This window comes from Colossoma macropomum, unplaced genomic scaffold, assembly GCF_904425465.1.
Source record: "Colossoma macropomum unplaced genomic scaffold, Colossoma_macropomum, whole genome shotgun sequence".
In the NCBI taxonomy this organism is placed as follows: domain Eukaryota; kingdom Metazoa; phylum Chordata; class Actinopteri; order Characiformes; family Serrasalmidae; genus Colossoma; species Colossoma macropomum.
This window is the reverse complement of record NW_023494785.1, coordinates 28,437,672-28,463,999: the sequence shown is the minus strand read 5'-3', so window position 1 is coordinate 28,463,999 and position 26,328 is coordinate 28,437,672. Positions and strand designations below refer to the sequence as shown.

General features: G+C 39.4%; 1 protein-coding gene across 9 annotated transcripts in view; it reads left to right on the top strand.

Annotated features, from left to right (window-relative positions):
* ptprma (protein tyrosine phosphatase receptor type Ma) overlaps positions 1 to 26,328 on the top strand; it is a 263,649-nt gene that overhangs the window by 232,742 nt on the left and 4,579 nt on the right. For all 9 annotated transcript variants that reach the window (XM_036589675.1, XM_036589718.1, XM_036589694.1 and 6 more), the window contains 11 exons: positions 2,392 to 2,468; positions 8,380 to 8,416; positions 12,077 to 12,174; positions 14,977 to 15,093; positions 16,332 to 16,486; positions 17,990 to 18,125; positions 20,031 to 20,180; positions 20,909 to 21,082; positions 22,998 to 23,129; positions 24,440 to 24,565; positions 25,281 to 25,444. In XM_036589675.1, coding sequence (XP_036445568.1) covers positions 2,392 to 2,468; positions 8,380 to 8,416; positions 12,077 to 12,174; positions 14,977 to 15,093; positions 16,332 to 16,486; positions 17,990 to 18,125; positions 20,031 to 20,180; positions 20,909 to 21,082; positions 22,998 to 23,129; positions 24,440 to 24,565; positions 25,281 to 25,444 — 1,366 coding nt within the window. The remainder of the gene's footprint in view (positions 1 to 2,391; positions 2,469 to 8,379; positions 8,417 to 12,076; positions 12,175 to 14,976; positions 15,094 to 16,331; positions 16,487 to 17,989; positions 18,126 to 20,030; positions 20,181 to 20,908; positions 21,083 to 22,997; positions 23,130 to 24,439; positions 24,566 to 25,280; positions 25,445 to 26,328) is intronic.

The following is a 26,328-nucleotide window of genomic DNA, read 5'->3' as shown; positions in this document are numbered from 1 at the left end:
GGGTGGTTTTTTTGTGTGCTGTGCAGCGGAGCTCAGCCTGCTGCCGGAGTGCTGCATACGTAATTGCACTTTTGATTAGATTTCAGTCCTTTTAAAAATGCTGTAAAGTAAAGATCCTCACTCAGTCTGACACATACTATCACGATGTCAATGGCAATTATGAAAATAAGCCTCCATAAAAAGAGGAATTATTTTGGAATTTTGCCCCTTCCAGAGTCTTCCAACAGTCCACCCCCACTCCCTCGTTACTAGCAGTTTACCCGAGAGTAATTGGCCAACTCAGTGTGGCTACAAACACTCCCTGTCCCAAGCTAATGAGCAAGCGTCCAATCACAGGCCAGCTCTGGGTCTGTGAGCCCCGGGCCATGTTAGACATGACGGAGTCTCTGGCCACAACGTTCCCGCAGGACTCGAGCAGCCATAATCACGCTGTGTAAATCCTTCACATCAACTTAGCGTCTCTTGGATGAAATAGGAAGGAAAAACGGCGCTATATGGATTGGTTTCAATTAGTCATATTGACAGTTGGCGGAGGGACAGATGCTCATTACACAATGGATAATAACAAATGTTATTATCTGCTGATGTAGAAATGCCAGACCAAATTGTGTGAGCTCTCAAATGACTGCATAATGAAATTCACTCACATCTCTTTAGAACTAATGTAATATTTACCATGCAGTCCAACCTAAAAGATTACTTTATATGTTAACAAGTAAATTAACTAGTATTTTTCAAAATATTTGAATGAGTGTTTTTTCCAGGATTTTTTTGAGGTAACTAGTTAATTTACTTGTTACCACATGAAGTATGTTTTTTAGGTTGAACTCACAAACCATCTTCTACCCCTTCTAGCCCCATTTAAAAGTCTGTTGGAATTTTCTACCCTAGGCTCCAGCCTAGGCCCCCTCAGAGGGTCTCACATCAACAAGTAAAAAAAAAATTTGAATCTTTAGCATGCTACCGTTTTTGACGAGCTATTTTACCTGCAATCATGGCAAGATGGAGAAGCCACACTCTCAAATATTTAGTTAGTTGAGCATTTTGCTGTATTCCTTCATTAAACAGGGCTCCTCTTCCAGTTTTTGGGTCTTTTATCCAGCTCTCATGCTGTGCACAGAAATCTTAACCGGCCTACATACTCAGAACAAACTAGCAAGCGACAGTTCATAGTATTTCTGCATGAAGACAACTCTGCCTTTACCATGAACAATGCAATCTTGACTGGAGCAAGAAACGGCTTTAGAAATATGGAGCATCGGGTTTAACGTTGGCTCCTTGTCATCAACCTCTAGTGCTATAGTACATCAAATCAAATCAAATGAAATCAAATCACGTTTATTTTCACATCACATTTACACAGGTACGAAGGTGAAATCTTAGGTGCGTAACCCCCTTGTAGTACTTCAATATACAAAAATATATATGAAAAGAAATAAATATATATACAAACATTAGACTCTAAATGTATACACATATACACAGTATACACATTATACACCAGTGTTACACCTTTCCAATATACAGTTTTCATGCAGTAATATAAGTTATGAAATAAAAGCTATGATATGTACAATGTTACACTTTACCATATATACAGTGTGTGAGTCTGAGGTAGATAAATGAGATGCAGAGTACACAGGGGATAGAATATTGATATATAGATGTTCCAGATTACAAGATATGGATAGAAGATGTACGAGATATCGAACTGTATGTACAGGTATAGATTGGCTTGATAGATAGAGACATTTGCACGTTATCCAATACAAGAAAATAAGTGTAGACTGGCTCTTTTCTTACTCAAGGCTTCTTCTGAGAAGGAGTGTTATGTTTTTTATATATCTTATTATTGCTGTCTAAAAAAACAAGCATCTCCAAAATGACGATTTTACAGGAAATGGCAAAAATGTCTCTTACTTTTAATGTAACTTTTAACGTAAGAGATCTTTTTCCAAGCAATTTTACAGCATTTCTGATGGTCCATTCATCATGAATTTTTCTCACAATGTCAAGGGCAGTCTTGCCTCACTCTAATGGTGTGGAAAAATGAAAAAAAAATGGAGATACTTATTTGTTTTTTAGACAGTGACAGTATATTAAAATCTCAGGTTTATTCAATACTAGAGCTTATTATTCAGTAACTGCAGGGACTTCAGTGCAAACTGGCTGAGCTGTTCTTAGGTTATAGAAGTGTGTAATAAAACTGTGGCCCTGGACATTTAAGGGGTTAAATCTTCATTTGGGGGGGGACCTTAAATTGTTCTTAGCCTGGGGTCACACAAACGCTTACTCCTGTCCTGTTCTTAAGGTCATTAGAAATGAGTTTCCAGTGTGCTTGTTTTTGTTTTGTTTTTCACACGCTTTTCTTCTCTTCTTTTTTTCTTCCAGATGACCACTCCCGTGTCCGACTGCAGGCTCTTGACGGGGAGCAAAGCTCGGATTACATTAATGCAAATTACATTGATGTAAGTACTGAGACCAGCCAAGGCTTAGACATAGAGGTCAATGTGTGAGGTCACTATGTGTGTGTGGATTCTATAAAGTGAGGGAATAGTGTGGATACAGTTTACCTTCCCATCGCTTCCATTCAAAACAAAACATTATTGATCCAGACAGAATGTCAGCAGATCAGGCTTTGATTTTCCTCCCCCAGCCAACAACAGATAACGCCGTTAGGGGCACAGACTCTGCAGCATAAACAAACATTGTCTGCGTAAGTGCACACACGTCGAGTAGCACAGTCCATTGGCCTCGTTATTTTCCATTTGGCTTTGTTTGAAAATAATTTCACTGATAGAGCAGAGTGGTTACACTTCAAAGGAAGTTGTTTGGTCTGTCATTATTCTCTCTTCAAATAATGGAGGCATGCTGCTGGCCTCTCGGTTACTATGGGCTACTTGGCATGCGGTCTCATTGGAGGAGCACAGTGACCTGTGGCCACTCTGGATGTTTGTTGTACTGTTGTTGGTCATCGGGCTCCTTGTTGTCATGGGAGGTGAAGGAGGCAATGGCTAAGCATCACCACCTCTCCTCTCTGTGTTTGTCCATGGTTGCCGCGTTTAGGTCGTCTCCCTGGTGACCCAACCCCCAGAAAAGGCCCTGACTAATGTTTACACCTCCGGTCGGAGCTGTTGACAGAGTAAATGTTATTTTCATCTCCTGTCAATCAACTAGCTATGATCAACATGCACTGACAGCCCTTACACATACTGATCGCTTCCCCTCCCCCGCTCTTTCCATCTCCATTTCCCCTCTTTAACGTGCCTATTCACTCGTCATTAGGACACTTTACATTTGCCTTCAAACACTTTTGTGGATGCCTGAAGCAGGTGGAACATGCGCTGAATTATTTACCCGCCCGCCTTTTAGCGTACGGCGCAATACAGACCAGACGCTTAGCATCTCAAAGGACGATTAGAGGAAGCGCGCCTCGCAGTATTATACTGTACGTGCTAAAGGGAGCGATAAGTGAATGCGGTTTAATCTTGCATGTCTGCTCCGTTCAAGCTCTTAAAACTGATTTATTCATGCTTTACAGCCCTTACTGAACCATTTCAGCCACTGTAGCAATGTGCAGATTTGTTTAGTTTATGACACAGTAGTCACTTACTATACTGTAGACAGGAAACAGAAGCGAAATGTTTAACTCTGCCCTTTTAAGGAAACACATTCTTAAAAACTAGTGTAAGTTGTTTGTTGACCGTTTATATTTGTCCATTCATCATGAAATGTTCACACAATGAAAAAGGCAGCTGCCCCCTATAAATAGTGTAAAATAAAAAAAAAGATAAACCAATAGAGTTACAAAGCTTGGTCACACTGTTCTGTACAGCAGTGTTCATAAGGCAGTGTTAGACCTACATAAACATGTATGCAGGTTGATTCTAATGGCTGTAGTCATAAAGGCTGCTTTTCTCAACCTTACTGTCAAGGTGACATTATTTCATGTCATGACACTTACTGGGGTGAGATGATATAGACATTGCAGCTCAGTTTGTGTCACACTGATATAATGCAGATAATATGTCATAGCTTACAACGCCAGGCTGGTTGAACAAATAGAGCGTTTTCTGTGGCTCTTGGGTAAAGTGAGTTTCATTTTACCATTTATGAGATTTAAACTATGCCCCATCATTAGCATTATTTCCCTGTGATATACTTTTAGATACAGTGTCAGTTGTTAAAATGTGATATTTCACCCAAAAAAGCGATAGTAACTCATCTTCAGAAAAAATCACTGTCACCTGAGGTGTTATGTTAATTTTAATGTAATGTTGACTCTTATGTCAGGTGACATCAATCAGACTTTATGACAGATGACATTTTATACCTACTGATCTAAGCCTGTTGAAAGTTATGTAGCCTTAAGAACACACCTTACAGCCCTACAGTAAAGTGTTACCCAAGTTTTCAGTTTTCTCACCAATTTAGTCGTATCCAATTCCACCCACTAGTGTTAGGACTTCCCAATCACACGATACCATCAGCGATAGGAAGGTGAAGGCAAACACAGGCTTCCTCTGAGTCATGTGAGCTGTCAGCTAATGGGTGCCTGCGCAGGGTGATGGGGGAGAGGGAGGGCCAGACCACCCAGGGAGAGCAATGCCATTTATGCTCTCTTACAATCTCCTGATGATAGGGTCAGCGCTTGAACGGGTGTGCCACTTAGGAGCCCCCCCCCACCCAAGGCTTTGATATAACAGTGAACATATACACGTTGCCTGCTAGTAGTCTGGAATATTTCACATTTCAGAGCACTTTTTATACAAGTGAAGTTTTCTTTAAATAACTTAACATTTTAAACAGGTTAATTTTGAAAAATTATGTACGGAAATATTTATTACCCTATTAGTGAACTTGCTACCTTAGGAGTGGAGTACATTTCATCACCTTGTATTGATGTCAGCACTCATCAGGTGGCAAAACCTGGTCTTAATACCAAAGAAGACACTTTGATGAACATGAAGCTAAGTGTTACACAACGTACCCAAATGATCAGTAAATAGCTGATTAATGTTCACAACACCTTTGCAGATATTTAATCTTTTGACTGTAAGTGTGGACAGTTGTATGCAAACGTTTGAACACCCCCAGAGAAATTATGTTTCGTTGATTTTCGAAGTGAAATAAGTTAACACATCCTCTATCGTAAACAAATTTAAATATGAGAGTTTACTGCAAATTTTAGTGCACAATTTCTATTGATTTTCTTAATTTAACATATTTGGTAAAATAAAATTGTGCCATAACCTTTGTACAACTCATTTTTTATATATATTTTCCACTGTGTTAAATTCAACAAAAAACAGTAATAGTGTATTAAAATGTCCAAGAGTTTGTTCTCTGTAGAGGATGTGTAACTCAGTTTCACTTCAATAAAATCAACAAAACGTCATTTGACCAGGGACGTCCAAACTTTTGCGTATGACTGTATGCTGTGACAGATATATTTGCAGCTTATGTAAGAAATCCAACCCTCACCTCACACGGCCAGCCTGGCTTAAGGTCGCAGTGAACTTGTCAGGATGCAATGATGAAAATATCTTGGCTCTTGCTCCCTGTGGACTCTGAAGCTGTCTGTTTATGTTGATGGAGCTGTGTGTGAGTGTGAGAGGTGAGTGAGTGTGAGAGGGGCACCTGTCTGAATGTGTCCTGTCTCCTTAGCTTACCTGTGATTAGGTTCCCAGAAGAAACTGTCTCCTTACATTCAGGTTCAAGACTTCATATAGCAGTCTCAAATGAGCAGTCTACCACCTGAGTGTGTGGTGGTCTGAATACAAATCATTTGGGCAAATCTTTTTTTCATTTTTTCAAAAAATGACCGCCTGATTCAATCGTTGAAGTGTAAACAAAGTTATTTGATGTCAAATTGTCAAATAATTAAATGTATAGAAACTTACTGACTCAGATTTTGTTGCAGTAGTGGTCTTAGGAAACATGATCAGTGAACCTACATGTGTCTTCTGAGTTTTTATATGTAATATTAATGATATAATAGGTTAAGAAATGATAAAAAAAAATCTTTGGTTAATATGTCATCATGAATGAATTTAAAATTTAGCTTATCTCAAAACTGCCGTAAACCAATGTGCCAGGCATCAGGCAGCATGCTATTTCACAACTATTTCATATAATAGCTTTTTGTGAGGTTTTGGAGGCATTAAACCCTTCTAACAGTTCTAACCTGGCGAATGATTTAAATATGCAGAAATTTGGAAAAATATATGGAATTTGCCTTAACTACTATTATGAGATGGCTGAAAGGCAGTTAAATTCACTCAGCTTTCTTCTTAGTAATCATTCAGCCAAGATATGTTTGGCTCCTGAGCTTTGCACTGGAACTGTATGGTTAATTTAGCTAGCAGAAGGAAGCTTTTACTCCACCATTTAGCATAATGTAAACAGCATTCCTAAATCATCTCATACTAGGGATGCATCAACATAATTTTTTTCAGACCAAGTACAAATACAGGTACATATTTTTTAGTACTCGCCGATACCAAGTCCAATACCATAATGAATTACCTTCTTAGAATTAAGTAGGTTATAGAGAATGAGTTCAATGTATCTCAACAGTTAAGTCATTAAAATCTAGCTGATTTTAAATGACATGCATTAGCATCGCGCCAGCTATGGTAACTGCATCAACAGCAGTAAGTAAAGTATGTTTCATGGCTTTGACAATTTCCAATAAAACTCTTTTATTCAAAAACGTGCTGTGCACCAAGTAGTGAGCAAACACGCTGAGAAACTGAGCTACAGCAGCTCGGCTAACCACACTGTGCACTGAAATACACACATTTCTAGCCTCTTTTTTGGGGAAGCAGTTGTGGTTGTGTTACTGTGTGTTTAAAAAAAGGCTAAAGTCACACAGTGTAGGTCTGTGTAGAGAATATACCAAGGCAGAATGTTTAAAGTGACTGACAGCTTTGTGTCTGACCACCACAGAGTCAGTAACTCTGTATGAGCTCATTTACTGCCAGCTTGAGTTGTTAGTTCATTAGCGTGGCAGTGTACACTCAGCTTACGCAACATGGTATCTGCTGGCATTGGATGTCAATATCGGTGAATTTTTATGAGTATGAGCATTAGTAAATGAGCACGGTATCAGGTCAATATCCAATACCAGTATCTGTATCAATGCATCCCTGTCTCATACCTGCTTCAAATCACATCAAACTTGTTTATGGTTTCTGACATCCATTGACACACCATTCTCTATAAAAATAGACAAAGTTCATATTTCAAAATGGCAGCTACTACTGTTTTTAGCTAAGCGATATGCTTTTGTCCATACAGACAAAAATATTTGCTGGTCAAATATATTTGGGGTGGGGTAAAAAAACAATTCCTTTAAATTTAAACTGCTTTTGTCTCGTTGAAGACTTTTTAAGTTGATGTAATGTATTTGTGAATTAGGTCTTCAAAATAACCTTTCACTTTCACTTAAGCAAAATTTTCTATTCCACTGTAGAAAAGCAAAAGCTACCATGGCTATAGTTTGGAAATCAAACACAGTCCAAGATCCATCATTGGCGCTGTAGTTTCTCCATGTTTGTAGGCTTTCATTTATTACAAACTGTTTGATATGGCGCCACAGCTCTGCACATATATATCCAATCAGCTCAGCCCAAACAGAGGGCCTGTATAAACACATTTCATGGCGGGACGCACAAAGATAAAGAAGTCATTAAAAAGGGAGGGAACCCAGCGGATGTGAGCGAGGGGAGGGACGTCTTCTCTCCTCCATCAGCCCCTTTATTCCGGCTCCCGAACCTTAATTACAGACGAACTGCATTAAATATGGCGCAGATAAGAAGGCAGAATGAGATGAGGAAGACAATGGAGGCTCTGCGCGGGTGGGAATCGCAGCTCTGCCCCCTTAATGTTCTGCTTCTGCACACTGAGCCCTTGCTGGGACACAAGACGCTTGACAAATGAAATGAGGGGATTAGCCTAATCCCACAGAGATTGAGCCTATTCCATAATATAATTCCACAATCTGCATTGAAGGCATTACAGTAGTTGTGTGGAAAGGTTTGTGGAAGGCTGTGTGGGTGTGTTCATATCAAAATCTGTCACATCAGTGTAAATCATTTAGAGACAGTGTATTACTCGTTTTAATTTGGAAAAGAACAGATGAATTACCATGCTAAGAACAAGTCACAGCACAACTGCAGTTTACATGTTTTGATAGTAATTTAACAGTCATATGAACAGACGTTTGGAGGTTTTCTGTCTCGGTGAACACTGCAGAAAATGGGGAAACTACTGGAAATGGTTGGTTCCTTACTCAACATGTGTCCCTCACAGTCTCTTTATATGCTAATTGCTAGCAGACTTTAATTTGAAACGTCTCTCTTCTTTTAATTACAGGGATACCATCGACCAAATCACTACATAGCTACCCAAGGTAAGAAAACTCACAAGTTCTTTCATCTTTCCTTTGTTCTTATGCTGCCCAGATAGCCCAGAAGTGAGGAATGCGGGTCTTAGTTATGTCTCAGTTTTCTCTGTATGTCCATACGCACACAAGCGCACTTGCTTTTTGAGCCATCTTGTGCTGAAGTGGCGTCTTGGAACAATTAATCAGCCTTTGTGTCGGTGCAGGGGGTGGAATGGGGTGGCTGTTGAAGGATGTAAGTAATAAATAAATGGATTAGCTGCTGTGTACTAGTGCATTCTGTTGCTCGGTTAATCTGGCGGTCAGCACGGCCCGCTCTCGCAGCAGTCCCCTGGAGGGAGCGTCTGATTGATAGTTAATTGTTGTGAGATTCTTGGAGGCGGTGTTGTTCCCGCGTGCCGGCCAGCTCGTGGTGGAGGTGCCGGTGCAGCTCCGAATGCAATCACTTCCCCTAATAGACTCACAAGCTGGTTTAGTGGCGCTGGGAGTTGCATAATTACCTGTTTATTGGAGCGTTGCCTGGTCCGTCCTCAGAGACAGCTCCGTGTCTAAATGGCCTCTTTCACTCCCTTGCTCCCTTTTCTCGCTCTTTCTCGCTTTCCCCATCTCTCCCTAGCCCTTTTCCATCTTGATCCGTAGCCTACAAAGTGTGGAACGATGTTTTGTACTCAATTTCAGAGCAGGTCCAAGTGAAGGCAAAGGTCATTCACCTTAGGCATTTTTTGTATAAATTTCACACATTTGCACAGTAATTATCCCTTTTACACTCTAAATGGCTGTGTGACCAATTTTGCAATCATCCACCATAAGACTATTTGTAAATAACAGAAATGGTTAATTGATAAAGATGTGATGTGTTATGAAGATCCTGTCAAGGCCACCACTCCCCCTGTACTCCCCATCTCCCTGTGTATTCAATTAGATGGCAGCTTTCAAAGGAAAGACTTTTTTCACATGGGGAGAGAAAAAAAACATTAACAAGCTCAGAAGTTGCTGAGATCAAAGACAGACTTGCTCCAGGCTTATTTGGAGCTTGTCAGTATGTCTTTCCTTTTGCCTGAGCAGAGGATCACTCCAAAGAAGCTTGATTGTGTCCAGTATTTTTCCCAATTTTGTCATACCTCTCCAAAAACTGAAGTCTCGGTGGAGCATCAGAGGTGATCAGGCTATAGAGGAGCTGGAGTAATTAGTAAAGGCTTTTCCATCAGTTCAGAGTGTTCAGAGTGAGAGGTCAAGTGTAGAAGTTGGTATAGGATACCACAGTAGTGCCTCAGAAGTTTTTAATGTATATGACAGTGTACACTCAAAACTAATGCATGTATTTGATGTACAGCCAATTGAACACCCCTTTCAAATTACACGTTTTGTTGGCTTTCTAAGTGCTAATAAGTTAACACATCCTCTACATAGAACACATTTAGATAGGTCTTTTTTTTCTGCACAGTTTTTACTTTCTTACAGGCCACAGTTTATGTTTTATTTTTGATGTTATGTTAAATATGTTAAATTCAGCAAATTAACAGTAATTATGCATTAAAACGTCCTCTCTGTAAAGGATGTCTACATAATTTTTCTAGGTTGCCTAAACTTTTACATTCATCATACAATTCTATATTGTCATGTGAAAATCTATAATTGAATTGCAAACCATTAAACCATGCCATTTACATTATGTGGATCTTTCATGATAAATGGCCCAGAATAACTTAGAATTACGCTCGTCATGTCACCGTGCATTAAAGTTTAAAAACATTTTCTCCTTGTCCTGTGTGGTTAGTACTATATGTAGTATTTTTTTCACAATAGTGAAAATATAGCCTTTCAACACTTGCATCATACACTGTAAAATTCCTGTAAGGAAGAGGGGAGATTTTTCCCACGCTATGTCTCAAGGGTCTCGTTGGAAGCTCATTGCGAGCTCACTGGGACGATGAAAGGAATTCCTCCGCTGATGACAGAGCAGCCAGCTGACATACTGTCCAGCCTATTCTAGGCTGCATGGCAGGAAAGCTGTTTCAGTGTAATTAGGGAAGCCTGACTTCACTTATAGGTGAAATGGGCCTTTTAGTGTATTGTGAACTACAGCAGCACATCATGTCTGTACCTCCATTTCTCCTCCATTTCTTTCCACATGCCACATCCTTGATTATGACTGTTTACTTTTGTGCATCATATGAGTAGTGTGTGGGGGTGTGTGTCTGTCCATTGCACTCTGCACAAAAGACAAAGCAAAAACCCAAAAAACACTGCATAAAATGCATTGAAAACAATAGAAAAAGGCAGCAAAAAAACAATCCAGTATGAAACTCACACAGTCACGGGGGTGATATGCGTAACTTCACTGGGGTTTTACCCTTAAGAGTATGTCTTCAGGATCTTTAGTTAGGGAAAATAATGAATAATTCTGTTGCAGTTTATGTTTTGTGTTATGTTACAATATGTAACATGTTAAGATATAAACTTCTAAACTACTGATATAAATATAAGTTACAAATGTGTACCTTTTCCCTGGGAAAGTGAATGTTAAAACTAATTTTAAAGTGCACAATTGGACCTTAAGACCATTGTTGTACCTTTGAAGGTGCATTTACACTGTTGTACCATGGTGAAAAAGGCCATATTTAAGCATACTCTCTATATGTTAACTTACTTTACTAAGAAAATCTATAAAATATGTAATTTGACCAAGGGTGTTCAAACTTTTCAATACGACTGTACTGTAGGTAAATAGACATAAAACATCTGGGACACGTGTGTGAGCATATGTCTTGACAAGGTATAAAGGCAAACCTATGTGTTGCTGTATGTGTGCATGCATGCCATAAGATTTTCACCAGAGCACATTTTGGCTGCCTGCTTGTTCATTTCTCAAAATGGCACATTCAACCCACATAAACTGTCCACGTGAAACCATATGATAATAAAAAGCTGTATGTATTGATGAATATTATATTCTGTAAACAAGGAGTGAATTTGTGAATAAACCTGGCCTGTAGCTGTGAGTGCTTGTAATTAACTTCAGCAGACGAGGCCGATAATGAGAAAAATCTCTTCCAGAAGCAGTAGCTAATGCAAAACCAAAGTCAAATGCAAAGTCATTTCCGAGGAGTTCTCGAGCTTTTAGAGCAACACTTGTGTTTGGTTATGCCGATGTTTTGTGTGCGTATGAATATGTCAAATCTCCTTTCCCTCTTTTTTCGTGGGGGATGCAATTTACTTTGGCTTGGAGGTAATGCATCAGCCCCGGAGAACGAGCACACAGATTTGCATGAGCTAATTAGCTCGTCAAAAGTCATTTCGGAATTTGCCCGTTGATTAAAAACAATGCTAATTAGAATTAATTAAATGTGTGATTTTAATTCCTTGCACTACGCCCTTATTGCTGGATGCTGGCCTACATGTTGGCCTTATTAAGGTGTTTTGCAGCTTAATGGAAATGTAGATATACAAACCTGTCAACACTCATTTTAGTGCACCCAAGCACGCTGACACACAACGTGTCAATTTAAAGTCCACATGCTGTAAGAACTCGCTGGGAGTCACCTTGTGTAGCTGCAGAAAGCTCCGGCCTTCGTTTGTTCAGCGATGTTTCAAGCGCTACGTGTTTTTCGTCAGTGCATCTTAAACTTTTATTTATATTCAGTCTTTTTCTTACTCTCTCTCTTTCAGGACCCATGCAGGAGACAGTCTATGACTTCTGGAGGATGGTATGGCAGGAGAATACGGCCACTATCGTCATGGTGACAAACCTGGTGGAAGTTGGCAGGGTATGTTAATGCCTTTATGAATGGACTGCAGTGATTTATATCTCCATAGTAATGAAGGTCAAACACTCACGTTTGATCTTGGTATAGTTCAGCACGATTAAAACCTCTGCTGCCAAGGCCTTCAGTGGTTTGCTTTGGGTACAGCCTAGTAGATATCCTACAAGAAGTGAGATGACACCAATATGTTGTTGTCGAACATCCAAAGGCATCCAACAGCATTGAAAGCTGAGCACATTTCAGAGTACATTTTCTGCCGACCTTCACTGGGCGCACATCTGGTCCCCTGCTTCTATTGTTTAGAATACTGTGCCTAATCTCCCAGCGGACTGTTGCATTCTTCATCAAGTCTAACTGAGTAGCCATCCGTCTCTGCGGCAGCCAATCAGTTCCCTCCCTCTTCATCATTGCTACCATCTGCTGTGTTTCGTGCCTGATGAACTCTGGGAATTGGTCTCGGCCCTCTCCATGTCCTCCATATTCACACCAAGCTGCTTCTCAGCTGCCCAGTCCTTTTCTTCTCCTTCAACAGCACAGATGACTCATAAAAGCCAACAAGAAAAAGAGCACCATCGGTAACCTCCAGCTCCCCCTCTACCCACAAGCACATATACAAAATACGCCATAATCTTGGGCAGTTCGGGCATCTTTCATTTTAGTTGATGTAGCTAATCTATTGGATGCGCATAGGGGATTAGGGTTTAGGGATGATTTGAAAAGGGGTGTGTGTTTGAGTTGTGGCAGGAACAGAACACTCTGATTTTATTTTGCTGCTAATTAAAGCAGACGCTACAGCCGACTCATCAGTGACCCGCGCACACTGGAGTTACTGTGGTGGAAAATACTTCTGTCCAAGTGGCAAATAACTTGTCTGCTTATGCTTTCGCCTTATCTGAGGCTCAGCAGACTCCTGATGATGTTTACCACTGAGTGTGGCCTGTGTGACTCCAGCCTACACTGTACCATCAGACACTGTACCATCAGTTCTCTGAGTTATTTACCAGCATTCTGTATGTGCAGGAGAGGTGTCTATTCTGCAGATTTAATCAGGGGCTTTTGAAGAGTTGAAGTGTCAGCACTGGCATACTCATTCCACTTAAATTTGGGATTGTGTTGGGGGGATTATCCTAGATTAGACAGTTAGCCTTGGAATCTGTCCGGTCTTGGTTTATACCTCCTGCTTTAATCTTAGGACAGTAGTTTCTGTATAACCATCTTTGATTTTTCCTACTTTGCCATATCTGGTAGCTGAAGGAGCTGAAATCCACTGCAGGGACTGAAGCGCAGGGGCACCATTGTGCTTTTGGCTGCCTGTGGCAAGAGCAGGACAAATCCCTCACGCTCCCAGTGGAAATCTCTGGCTTGGAACTAATGGGATTTCTAAAGCCCCATCTCAATATCTGACAAGAACAAAAGGGGTCTCTGCTGGATCAGCTCGGAATAACATTTGACTCATTAATAAGTTATTAACGTGCGAACGGAATAATACTGTTGTCGAAATCAGAGCGAATTTTCCTCTTCTCAACATGTTGGTGAAATTAGGCTCTGATAAGAAGTAGGCCAGTGAGACCTTTGCTGAGATACTAAACACTCCACTCTTGAGGGAAAATGATAACATGTCATGTGGCTTATTTTGAGAATTTAATATTACATGCTTTAGAAGTTATTCAATATAAGCAGCGACCCCGTGATTAACTCACCCCCTCATGATACTGTTCTTCATGCTGTTTGTACATGAAAAAACTGTAGCTGTTCCATAAAAACATGCTGTTTTATTAAATGAATGTCAAGAAAACTTCTGGCTTCTATCTAGAACATCCATAGAAAAGTATCAGTAGTGTCCATAGAAAAGCCTAAATTTAGCAGCATCTGATATGAAATATGAACACAACTCATTACAAAATTAATGCTGCCTCATTTGGAAGATGCTCCACTGATAGTGTCATTTTAACGGAGAAGTCTAGATACCATCGCACCGCTGGCGTCTTTCCTCTCTGCTAAAACCCATCAGGCGGAGCCAGCGTGACTAAGGCTGTTTCCAAATAGCCATTAAACCCCAATTACTTCATTAATTAGCATTGTGTTGATGCGCTCATAAAGTAGGAAAATATAATAAAAGAGATGACTGAGTGGAAGGACAGAAAATATGAAGATAACAGCACAGGGATGGAGAGGAGAAAGAGAAGAGTGTGGCAGTACGTGAGGAAATGAGAAAAAAAGGCAGGAAGTAAATGATCAAAAGGAGAGAGAAGAGGATCAATCGCGAAGGCCCCCCAATGCATTTAAAGCAAAATAGTATTGATCATCACAACATCAAGGCCATAGTAGAGACAATTTACTATATTTAGTTAGACAAAATGCTCTTTTGCCTTTCCTGTGGTGGAGAGGGGCAGATTTGGCAACAGGCTAGTGTGGTTATAGGTTCAGAGCTAGACTGGAAGCTCTGGTCTAAATAATATGGAGCAGGTAATGTGAGGTTTAAAGAGGTTTAATTAGGCACAGAGGTTTCCACATATCTGGGACACTTAAGACATTAGCATCTCCCTGTACAAAGAAGACCACATCTGCAGTCAGGCCTCTCCTTCTGTGAGGTAGATTTCACCTCCATAGTCTCTTAAAGAAACACTTCTGCCTACATTAATGTGTACGAATGTTTAAGCTGCTACCCAGACTTTATATAAGACTACATACAAGTCCTTTATGATCAAGTCTTATTGCTTTACTTTAGCTGATCTTTGTAGATTATTCAGTAATTTGGCAGTGAATGCAAGCTGATTAATGAATGAATTATCTTTTGTGTTTCAGGTTAAGTGTTGTAAGTACTGGCCAGATGACACAGAAATCTACAGAGATATGAAGGTGACATTGATTGAGACGCAGCTGCTGTCAGAATACGTCATTCGAACCTTCGCCGTGGAAAAGGTACAGGATGGTAGCCTGAAATTCAAGAAAATGTAATCTGTGGTGGACAAAAGTACAATAGCTCTGTGCTAGAGTAAAAGTAGAAAGGAAGAGTTACATTCCAAAACACTGTATATATGTTTTTAACAACTTTTGATATTAAAGGTTATATATAGCAGTGATATTTCTCATTAGCCCAGTTCCAGAAACATATATCATGGTAAAAATAAAATTCTTGAAAGTAGTCTGTAATGTGTTTTGCAGGAAACCCTTCAGATACTCTTGGTAAAATATTGCTTGAGTAATAGAACAAGTATTATTTCTATATTTCCACTTGAGTGAAAGTACAAAAGTACTTGCTTGTGAATGTATCAAAAGTAAAAATACTTTATTAATACTGTGTTTATTATTTTGATGAACAGTTCTGTTAAGGAGACCTGTGTGACTGCAGATGTGAAGAACTGAGTTAGCTGTTTGTGTCTACTAAGGTCTCTTTAGTAGAACATAAAAACAGTAATATAGAGTGAAATATATACAGCTTTAGGTAACCATCAGGAGTTCACAACAAGCAGGAAAATTATGTAAATGAAAGTGGACAGATGAATCCAAGGCAAAGATTAAGAAAAGGTCTTTGGAGTTTCAGTACTGGTGGTTAAAAATCTGAATCTGAGCAAAAGTGAAAACCAATAGCAATTCATTACATTCAGGGTTGGACAAAGTGCAGTAGTTCTGTCCTTGAGTAACAGCGGAAACACTAGGGATGCACAGATATGGGAATTCTGGACCAGTGCCGATATCCAGTCTTTTTCTTGCATAGTATTATTTTAGTGTTCTCCTCAGGAGATCTGCGTGGCTGCAAACACAAACAGCTAACTTAGTTTTTCATGTCTGCAGTCACACAGGTCTCCTTAATAGAACTTGTTCATCAAAATAATATCACACAGAATTGACAGTAAAGTGCTTTTTTGTTTTGAACTCCTGAAGGCTACCTGAAGCTGTGGGTATTTCTGTGTATGTGTATATGTGAGTCACTGGCCCTCTCTCCTCCAGCTGTATTTGTTTCCTTCTCTTCCTCCCACAATCACACAAAACTTTAGACAAACTCACACACATATTCACAGATTCTCACAGATGACTCTTGTGGGAGTTTGAATGGAAGTTCTCTGCCAGCAGGTCTCACTTTGAAACTTCCCTTTGTGTGTGTGTGTGTGTGTGTGTGTGTGTGTGTGTGTGTGTTCGTGGTGGTTTGTTTACTGCAGCGAGGAGCCCATGAGATCAGGGAGATCAGGCAGTTTCATTTCACTGGCTGGCCAGACCACGGAGTGCCCTACCATGCCACCGGCCTGCTGGGCTTTATCCGCAGGGTCAAATCCAAGAGTCCAGCCAACGCTGGCCCCATGGTAGTCCACTGCAGGTCAGTAGAGGTCTAATAAAACAACTTCTCCATCCGGTCTGCAGCTGTGCAGATTCCTACGCGTTCTTGTACTCAGTAGAAAGCCATTATATAGGAATAGTTTCTTACTTTTGAGCAGTTTTTAATATAGGCTCTTGACAATCACTGCACTGCTGGCATCTTCCCTCACCGCTAATGCCCATCAGCCAGAGCCTGTATGAATAAGGTTTCCAAATAGCCGTCAAACCCCAGTTACTTCATTAACTAGCATTGTCTTAATACATTCATAAAGGCAAAATTAATTAAAAAGATGACTGATTAGGAAGACAGAAAATATGAAGATAGCATCACACAAACAATCATTATTTAGATAAAAACTGCTTTTCATGATAAAGACTTGATGAAGACAAAGCTGAGTGCTGCAGAATACACACTGCGTATATAAGGAGAAGCTGATTTATGTCACCAGATTTTTAGTTATTTTAACATGTAATTGCTAAAAAATTAAAATTTTGAAAGAATGTTATGTGGTCCTAGGGGTAAGTGATATGGCAAAAATATAACATTATGACACTTTGAAACCTTTTCACGATACGCATTATGTAGTTTTTCTAAATATTGTGATGTATGTGATGCATATTTGATATATTGGAAAAAGACAAATAGAGCCAGCAGTGCCACATTTTAAAGATACTATCAAAAACTACAATGATTTTTATTCAGCATTGCACTAAATCCAATTTAACAGGGCTAATTATGCTCTCTTTGTAATGAAACATGCAGTTGGTGTGTGTTCTTTAAAGGGGAATTCCACCATTTTTTCTAGATTTCTGTGTAAATCAGTGGTTAAGATGTAAAGTAAGATGTAAGTGTTCTGATGTGAAAGCGTTCATTCTAGAGAAACTTACGAACTCAGATTTCTTTACAGTGGTGGTGATAGGAACCGGGGCTTTCTACAAAACGAATATAGCAATTTTACTTAGTGTCCAAATAAAATGGATAAGCAGTATCCATCATAAAGCAGATCATAAGGCAGTGTTTCAGGCATTGTATTCATAGCCATTTTGTGTAATAATTTTCTGGGAAGGAGGTTTTAGAGACATTGAATACTTTGAATGTCTGGACATTAAACTCTTCAAATATCTGGTTCCTATGTGAATTTTTTTCTGACTGGAGCATTTCACATCATACCACTCTGAATGACTTTGTTTACATCTTAATTGAATTATGCAGAAATGTTGAAAAAAATGTTCCCTTTAAACAGTGTCAGCATCCATGATATGCTCAGTAAAGCATTTTGTCAAAGAATGTGACATAATTTGTCTTGATAATGCTAAATTTCACCATATTGCTCACCCCTAAGTGTCCTCAAACTTTTGAGTCCTTCATTGATTCTACATTGCTGTTTTTTGCATGATCCATTTGACCTTGTGTGTGTGTGTGTGATCTGTTTTCTGACCTAATTCTCACAGTTTCCTCTCTATCTCTCTCTCTCTTCTCTCTCTCTCTCTCTCTCTGGTGCAGTGCTGGTGCCGGCCGCACTGGCTGCTTCATCGTCATTGACATCATGTTGGACATGGCTGAGCGTGAGGGTGTGGTGGACATCTACAACTGCGTACGAGAGCTGCGTTCGCGCAGAGTCAACATGGTCCAGACGGAGGTACTGCAGCCAAGCAGCCTCACACAGTCTCACAGCTTCACATGACACCATCCACAAACAAGCAAACACATATTTATGCTACCACACAGCTCACTCAACAAACAGAAACACTCTCTACACAATCTACAGCCATCACTCCGCAGAGCTGTGAGAATAACCTTGCATTTGAGTCAGAGTTTATTTCACCTCTCTGGGCAAAAAAAGCACTGTGAAAGACTTTCGGACTGAAAAAGTGGTCATGTTTGACTGAAGTGACATTCTCCCTGGTTTGTAGGTATTGATAAGTAGGAAAATGTGAAGTCCTTTGGCTAAATCTTTCTGTGCACCAGCCCAGAGCAGTATCATAATGAAGACAAATGAATTTCTTGGTGCCATGTAAAATTGTTAGTTTTTAATTAAATGGAGGCAGATGGGTGAAAAGAAACACAAACGAGAGGTTTTAGAAACTACTGTGTGCAATTTGTGATGCACATGGACCAGTAAATATTCAACAAAACAACAGCCTTTACTAATCTGCACAGCATTTTTTTGTATTCCCTTGAGTGATTAAAGAAATAGGACTTAATTGGGTAATTTGTTACATATTGTGAACAGTGCGATTAGGGAAAACAAAACTTTTAGACTTTTGAACTATGCACATTTTTTTCTCCTTTTAAAAAGTGAAGAATAAATATTTCTCTGGGGTTTCTTAACATGACTATATGGCCTAAGAATCAGTTTGACCGTTAAGCAGTGTGAAGGACGGTGAAGTCAGCAGTGACACTACAGAAGTCTAGCCTGAAAGCCACTGACCCTCATGCTGGAGACTTTTGTCAAAAATGACATCTCAAGACATTTTCGCAAATGCCACTTCATGAAAGATTAACGTCAAGCAGGCAGGTCTGTGTTTGTAAGGAAAGAGCACTGGAGCAGTGACTGATGCTCCACTGGTGGCATCCAGTCCATCAATGTTGCACCTGGAAATGGCATGATATAGTCTAAGAAAAGCTGTGGAGCATATGCAGATTATTTTCTAGTGTAATGTTATAATACGATAGTACAGTAACATACATGATATACCACTATTTATTTCATTTTCAGTTAAAACAGCCTTTAAGTACAAGTTATTCATTTTTCAGGAGATGTTTCTGAGGAGATTAGATATAAGATAATCCACTTATACGTATAAGGAAGGAGACAATCAAAGGTTAATAAGTGAAAAAAACAGTAGTTTCTGAAACTGGAGTTCAAAAAATGATTGAAAGATGTAGAGAAAATGAAACTCTTAACAACTGTGCAAGACCTGGTAGACCAACAAAGCTGTCACCATCAGAGGAACAGCACTTAAAGCTTTCATCTTTCAGCAATAGGAGAAAATCAAGCTCCACTCTTGCATTAGATCTGAAAAAATCCATAGGTGTTTCTGTCCATCCTTCAACTGTGAGAAGACAACTCAACACTATGAGTCTGAAAAGTCGTTACTGAGAAAAGCAAACAGACAGAAAAAGACAATGTGCAGATCAGACAAAGAAGCTGCTGCTGCTCTCAGAACGATGAACTGACCACCCCAGAGTCCAGGCCTCTACACCACTGAATGTGTTTTACTTGGATTGTGAGAAGCAAACAATACAACCCTCTTTAGAGGTGTGCAAAATATTCCTATATATTTCTTGGAAAACTGTAAGTGTCCTGAGAAGAATGGAAGCTGTAATAAGAGCAAAAGGTGGACATACTAAGTACTGAAACATATAATATTTTATTTAGTTGTGTGAAGAGTGGTCTCTGTTCTTTTGCAGTGTTGTACTTTGGCTTTAGTATAAATCTGTGCGTAGAGTGCTGTTTTACTAAATACTTGGTATTCTTTAGAGTTGTGAATATATTTACTTTATTAGCCTTAAGATATTTTCCAAATGTGATTGTTTTTAGGAGCAGTATGTGTTCATTCATGATGCTATCTTGGAGGCATGTTTGTGTGGTGACACCACCATCCCAGCCAATCAGCTACGCTCAGTATATTATGACATGAACCGCCTGGACCCTCAGACCAACTCCAGCCAAATTAAGGAGGAGTTCAGGGTAAGTGTTTAAATATGTGTGTGTGTGTGTGTGTGTGTGTGTGTGTGTGTGTGTGTGTGTGTGTGTGTGTGTGTATGTTTAGAGTTCATGTCAGCACTGGAACACTTACCCTCAAAAGACAAAAGTTTGAAAACACCTTGTTTCTTCTGAAATTTACACTGTTGTTTTTCAAGATTTGTATATGAGGAAAAATATAGTTAAACCATAAAACAGTTACTTTTAATGCTTTGGTGATATTTTGTAATCTTGTCTGTATGTTCATCTTCATTGATGAAGAGCAGGTTTTGCCTAAATAATGATTTGACAGTTTTCTTTTTTGAACTACTGTTAAAAGCACATTTTGAAACTCTTTTGGACCAAAGTTATTTTAAGCAGCTGAAAGGTTTGAGTGCTGATGAGTGCTGACATCACATTAAGGGCTTTAAAATATGTGGAGTACAGCATTTTTCCCAAGGCAGGGCTTTTATTAACTGGTTGTTCAGTTATTTTAAGAAAAAACAGCAATATCTAAGCAGAGTTATATATAATATGTTAATATTCTATTCAATATTTTGTATTAATATATAAAGGTTTTATACATAATATGTGAAAACATGCTCATTTGCTAAAATATTTTGTCCTCAAACTTGTGATGGGCAGTGTTCATGCAACTGAAACACATGCTATGAGCTTGTTAAATCGACTGTCACTGTTTTAATACTTTGTATGTGGGCTTATGATGTGCTCAGACTTTGAACATGGTAACCCCCACTCTGCGTGTGGAGGACTGCAGCATTGCCCTCCTGCCACGCAACCACGAGAAGAACCGTTGTATGGATGTTCTCCCACCTGACCGCTGCCTGCCCTTCCTCATCACCATCGACGGAGAGAGCAGCAACTACATCAACGCTGCCCTCATGGATGTATGTATAGTAACACAGCTCCAATGGGCTTACAGCGGCCACGCTAGTACTCATGATAAATGTGTAGGGCCAGTTGGCTGACCTGGTAGTTGGTGACTGTAATTAAAAACGCTGCTTTTTAATAAGAGATAACATATAAAAACCTGTAGGCTTTTTACTGTGTTCTCATGTTCAGTCATGTGTTAGACCTTAAAGCACTGCAGTTTTCTCACTTATTTGAAATAAAAGAGTTTGCTGTACTACATTAATATTGGTAAAGTTTCAAAACACAATAATCAGCAGTCCATACAGTTTATATATGCAAACTAAGCTGCAAAACAGCGCATTTTGAATGTATTATGATTGTGATTTACTGCCCATAACAGTTTATCTTTTTAAATGATGCACAATACAGTGCAGTCAATCAGAGCAGGGGTCATTTTCACTTTATCTTAGATGCACAAAAAGCAGCTTACTCAATTCTACGGGCTAAAGAGAAGTTGGAAAAAGATCACATAACATTAAATAACAACGAATTGGAAGTAGACATCCGTGAAAAATAAATAAGATGCAAGAAAAAGTGTTATGCTTTTTAAAGCTGCACTATGTAAGATTTGGGGATTTGGAGACCTCTCTGGTGAAAACGTGTATGTGCATGCAACATGAACATTTTGTAATGTCAGCTGTGCTTCCCCGAGTGTATGAAAAAATCGCACCCGATGCCTCTGATCTTTTTTCAACCTGACTTAATAATGCTACACTCTTGCTGTAGATGGTTGTGCCACAGTTGGTTTTATATAGAACCTTCTTGAAAAGGCTTCTACATAGCACCAAAAGAGTTCGTCTATTGTTACAAGCTTGACATCATAACAATAGCAGAACCCTTTTTTGTGCTATATAGTACGATTTTCAAAAAGGTTCTATATAGAGTCATCTACAGCACATTCTCCATCAATCCGAAGAACCATTTCACCATGCAAAGAACCCTTTAATCATGCAAAGCGATCTGTTCATGGATCTAAGTAGAACCATTGTCTTTACTAAAGAATCCTTGAGGAACCATCTTTTTTAAGAGTGTACTTCTTTCAATTTTACCAAAACAGTCATATGTAGTGCAGCTTTAAGCTGTAATATATTAAGTTCCTGCAATACATCTTCAGTGTAAATGGATGCAGTATAAACACAGCAGTGAATGTTCTTCACAACTATAAAAGCTCACTTTACTGTAATACTGCGCTGCCAGAAAGTGAACATGGTAATTATTACATTAAATAAATTAAAGGAAAGGAAAACATGAGAGAAGAGATTTAAGTGGAAGGAACAGACAGTGAATGAGAGCGGCGGACAGATCAGATTCCTCGATTCAGCAGTACTGGTATGTCCATGTGGGACAGTAAATTGCACATTCGTCTCTGTAATAATCACTTGTTTTTTCTCCAGAAAGCCAAAGCAGAACAGTGGGGGGAAACAACATGATAAATATGAAGCGCTTCTCTCTGTACGCCATGCACAATTATGTGCTTATTGAGAATGATTAAAAAACAGATGGAATTGATTCATTCCATTGTCATGCAAATGGATAAAACTAATTCATAACTGTGTATGTTTTTATTTTTTCTAAAACACCATTATATGACTCAATCTAAATTGCTTTTATGGAAAATATGTTCAAAGCCTGGTAACAGAGCATTTATTTTCATTAGAGCAAATGGAAATGTCAGTGGCAGTAGCATAGAGTACAGGCATAACAAGCAGAAATGGCTGAAATGAAACGCCTCTTACGTCAATTAGTCAACTAAAGACATTCATATTCTCTGTGTACTGCAGTTCTTGCGAAAAGTGCTGACACTCGCTCTCTCCCTCTCTTCTCTCTCTCTCCCCTTTCCATCTTCATTTCTCCTTTTTTTCCTCTTTTCTTCCATGCATCACTCTACAGAGCTACAAGCAACCATCTGCTTTCATCGTTACCCAGCACCCTTTGCCCAACACTGTAAAAGATTTCTGGAGGCTGGTCCTGGACTACCACTGTACATCTATAGTAATGCTGAACGATGTGGACCCTGCCCAGGTACAGTGTGTGCTTCGCTTTCTCTCATTTCTCTTGCTCTCACACACACATACACAGTGCAATGATGGAAAGGCAACAAGTATGCAGGGAGAGTGAAAGCTCTAGATGTATGTGAGCTTGACTTTTTTGGCCTGAGGCTGCTGACAGGCTGACCTGGATCAAAGCCCTGCACTCACACCCAGCCCAGCCTGCACTGTCAGAGACAGCCCTTTAGTCTCCACTTCCACTGCAACCTGCACAGGAGAAGATGTGTTGCCCCTTCACAAATCTGTCACTCAATCTGATATACATGTAACGTGTTGTGGTACATCTAGAGCAGTGGTCCACAAGTACATCAGCCTCAGACACTCTGCCCACACATGCGTGCAGTGACTGATAGCTATTGCACTTTTGGCCACCACTATCAAGATTCTGATTGGCTATCCACACATCCATGCATAGGTACTTCTAAGCTCAGGGTTTAATCTTTACGATGAGAATATGCAGTTTTGCAAGCCGATGTCCACTCTGCACACCGTGACAAGTATTTTAGAGCAAGATGTAGTTGCTGGATCACATCTGAAAATTGTTCAAGAGTTTACTTTAAAGAATATACTAAGTTGTAAATTATAATCTTCACATATTTTTCAACATGTACCACTTTTTCCTGTAGATGTGTTTTTGTCGGAGTCTGGTTTTAAGTGTGTTATTTATGTAACACAGTCTGTGATTTTTCAATTTGCATGTCACTCAAATCACCTTTTCACATCAAAGAAAGCAATTCTTGGCCACATTGAGCAACGAAACACACCAGCCTTTCTGACAAAAAAAGGAGCCTGGTTTTTAAGGCTAACAAGTAATAATAAATCATTTTATCACACTAACAATCCTTGTGTACCTGTGATGTATATTTATCATGCTTGTTGAATCTGGTATAAAATTAATGTATTATAATTTTTATCAATTATATCAAATTAAAAGGTATATTTTTGAACCCAAAGCTTGCTTATGGTTTCTTTGAAAGCCTTGAGACTAAAGCTTTGGCAACAAAAAAAGTCACTAAATTAGCCTAATCAGTTCACTGCTAGCTGATAGTGCTAACATTAGCAAGTTCAACTGTTATGTCTGTAAATGCCTGTTGAATATTCATGTCGAACCACTACAAACATTTAAAATACTGCATTGGACAAAATGCATTATGGGATATCAAAGTTCGTTTTGCACAGGTACATTAAGTACTCTCAAAAGCATGTAAAGATTGTTTGCTGTATTGGTGTATTGTGGTGAATGTGTGATGGTAATGTAGAGGTGTGTGTATTTCCTTTGTGTAGCTGTGTCCTCAGTACTGGCCTGAGAATGGAGTACACAGACACGGGCCCATTCAGGTGGAGTTTGTATCTGCTGACTTGGAGGAGGATATTATTAGTAGGATATTCCGCATCTACAATGCTGCACGGGTATGTACACTTATACATCAAAATACACACATGACTAATAAAGTATGTTTGATTTCAGCCCTTAAAATAAGAATTCGGCCAAATGTTTAGTTAATCAGTCGAGACAGGTTTGGTTTCTGAAGTTTGTTTGTTTAGTTTAGCACTGGAGCTACAAGGCTAATGGGGCTAACAAGTAAAGAAAGCTTTTAGCTACCAGGTTGAGACTGTTTGGTTTGTTACTAAAAGTATTTTTTAAATGAGACGCATAAAAATATGTCTGTTCTGTCATAGGGTGAGGGGTTGGGGGGATTAAGGCAACTTTCTAGCTGACCAAATCAAATATCCTTAAGGACCAACTGTAGCCCTTGGGCCACACTTTCAGCATCCCTGCTGTGTGAAATACTGTTATATACAATATGAAGGAAAGTATGGACAAAATGTATGCTTTAACTACTTGAGGCTTCAAGGCCACTGTAACTATGTTAGCTCTGCGATCTACTTTTGTCCACAGTTAGATAACAGTATGTCTTACAGACACATCTTGGCTTATCAACTATATTTAGAGTAAGGGGAAAATAGTGTAAATTTGATTTTTGGCCAAACCATCACTTTAGTAGGCATTAATTCACTGTGAAACATATTTTCCTTTGTGATAAGTATTGCTCGTGAAAACAAGTCATTTCACAGTGAGGCAACTTTTGCTCAGACAGATTCTGATTGTTTTGTTTCGCTGCAGCCGCAGGACGGGTACCGCATGGTGCAGCAATTTCAGTTCCTGGGCTGGCCCATGTACCGGGACACACCTGTTTCCAAACGCTCCTTCCTCAAACTCATCCGCCAAGTGGACAAGTGGCAGGAAGAGTACGATGGAGGAGAGGGCCGCACTGTAGTGCACTGCCTGTGAGTAACACACACACAAACCAACAAAGTGTTTTTGGAGCTACATAGAGCTACATTTCAGGCACAACGACTATTAGTCAAACATAATGTGGAACGTTTTTAATAAATAATCATCAAACCAAAATCTCTTTGGTCCAAATACATCAAAGATAGTAATATGTTTCTACAATGTATTTTTCTGTTCTCTTATGTAAGCAAATTGAGCTCTGTATGAGTTCACTCACGGAGAAAAATTCCAGCTGTAAAGGAAGCCTTGTGATTATTTGATACAGTAATAGAAAATGTGGTAGCGCATAGGAAGATTCAATTCTAATACTGATCTATTTTACTCTGGATGACATTTTCCATTTTGCTCAGTGGACATGCACGTGCTGTAACTCCACATTTGTTAGTTTTAAATAAGTTAAAGGGAACATAGTCAAAGTCTCTAAATGGATCACCAGTGAGACATTCGGTTCAATTGAGGTAAATGAGATCATCAAGCTCTGACACTTAAAAAACAAAAACAATTGGGCTTCTTCATCAGGTCAAATTAACTGCCTACAGAGATGCCACTGCAGCAGTATAATGACTTCAGTCATTTTTTATGAAAATCACCTTCTTCTGAGTCTATATAATGTGATCCAAGTCCAGCTCACTCAAATGTCAGTTTGTGCTTATTATAATCCATTTTGTTCATACTCTTACTGTGCATGAATTACCCAGTAACTACTATGAAACGAATGTGTAAATAGCTATGATCGATGCCAAACAAGGTCATACTGTGGATACCCAGATTTAGCCCAAGTCTCCCCTTTGAGACTCCCCCCTAGGCTCTGTGTCTCTGTGCAATCTCACCTCCGTCTTATCTGTGCTCCTATTTCGGAGGGATCGCCTGGGTGGGG